Source organism: Nanorana parkeri, unplaced genomic scaffold (genome assembly GCF_000935625.1).
Source record: "Nanorana parkeri isolate BGI_ZX_2015 unplaced genomic scaffold, ASM93562v1 scaffold371, whole genome shotgun sequence".
In the NCBI taxonomy this organism is placed as follows: Eukaryota; Metazoa; Chordata; class Amphibia; order Anura; family Dicroglossidae; genus Nanorana; species Nanorana parkeri.
The window spans coordinates 663,772-664,902 of NW_017306639.1; the positions used below are offsets into that span (position 1 = coordinate 663,772).

General features: G+C 54.8%; 1 protein-coding gene across 1 annotated transcript in view; it reads left to right on the forward strand.

Moving 5' to 3' along the window:
• The window catches only part of LOC108789040 (glial cell line-derived neurotrophic factor-like), a 39,378-nt gene extending 38,712 nt beyond the window's left edge, over positions 1 to 666 (forward strand). The window contains exon 5 of the mRNA XM_018558964.1: positions 59 to 666. Coding sequence (XP_018414466.1) covers positions 59 to 501 — 443 coding nt within the window. The 3' untranslated portion in view covers positions 502 to 666. The remainder of the gene's footprint in view (positions 1 to 58) is intronic.
• Positions 667 to 1,131: the final 465 nt, after the last annotated feature.

Here is a 1,131-nt window from a genome sequence, read left to right on the forward strand (position 1 = left end):
TTTTTTATTATAGAAATTATGAATGATAATAAATAAACCTCTCCACATTTCTCTTTAGAAAATGCAACCCTGGAAGGGCACAATGACGACGAACTGATGGGCGTCCGTCGCTTGGAGCGCTCCCCGGAAGCCTCAGCAAGGACGAAAAAGAACAAGAAGTCTGGCAACCGGGGGAAGGACAAGAACAGCGACGGGGAGAAGGGTTGCAGCCGCCAGAGCCTGAGGGTGCGCGTGCGGGACTTGGGCCTGGGCTTCGACTCCGAAGAATGGATCACGTTCTTCTACTGCAGCGGCTCGTGCCAGCAACACCGCAACAACTACGACGTCACCCTGACCTCCCTGCTCAAGCACAAGCGCATCGCTCACAGCGCCCACGGACGGGTCAGCAACCACCCGTGCTGCCGGCCCACCAGCTACGAGAACGTGGCCTTCATGGACGTCACCAACAACTGGCAGATCGTGCCCAAGCTGTCGGCGGCGAACTGCAGCTGCGTGCGCTGAGCTTGGCTCTCGAGGGGGGCTGGTGATAGAAGCGGGAGGAATTCCTCGGAGCTCCTGGCACGGAACAAGAGGCGCAAGGGCACAAGAAGTGGCGCGGCCTGGTGGAGACGCGTTGCCGGTTGGAACGTGGCGTCTCACTGGACAAGGAAGGGATAGAACAATAGACAAAAGCAGACATGCTCGGCAGCTTCTCCGGCCTTCACCTCGCTGGTCTGCTGTGCACAGTCTTGGTCAGGAGCCGGCGCCGGCCTTCACGTCGTAGACCATCGGTCGCAGCGCTCACGGAGGCGGAAGATTGTGCTGCTATGTCGAAATATTTCTTCTCTCTTATTTTATCCATCACGGCATGAATGCAAACGAAGAGCTCCTTCAAAACGAAGGCCGGGGGTTACAATTGAGCATTGACTTGAGAGGCTCAGATTGTTGTGCGGGGGAATACGGCGCCCAAAAAAAAAAAAAAAAAAAGCACACATTTCACACACATATCAAAGTCTGACAATGGACGCCGTTGTTCTATGAAAGGGCACATAGGCGCAAAACCGTCACCCGACTACTGTACACGATGGACACGGCACCAAAGTATTCGGTTTCCTCAAAGTTCAGAGACTTTGCCGCGCTCTTCTAGACTCT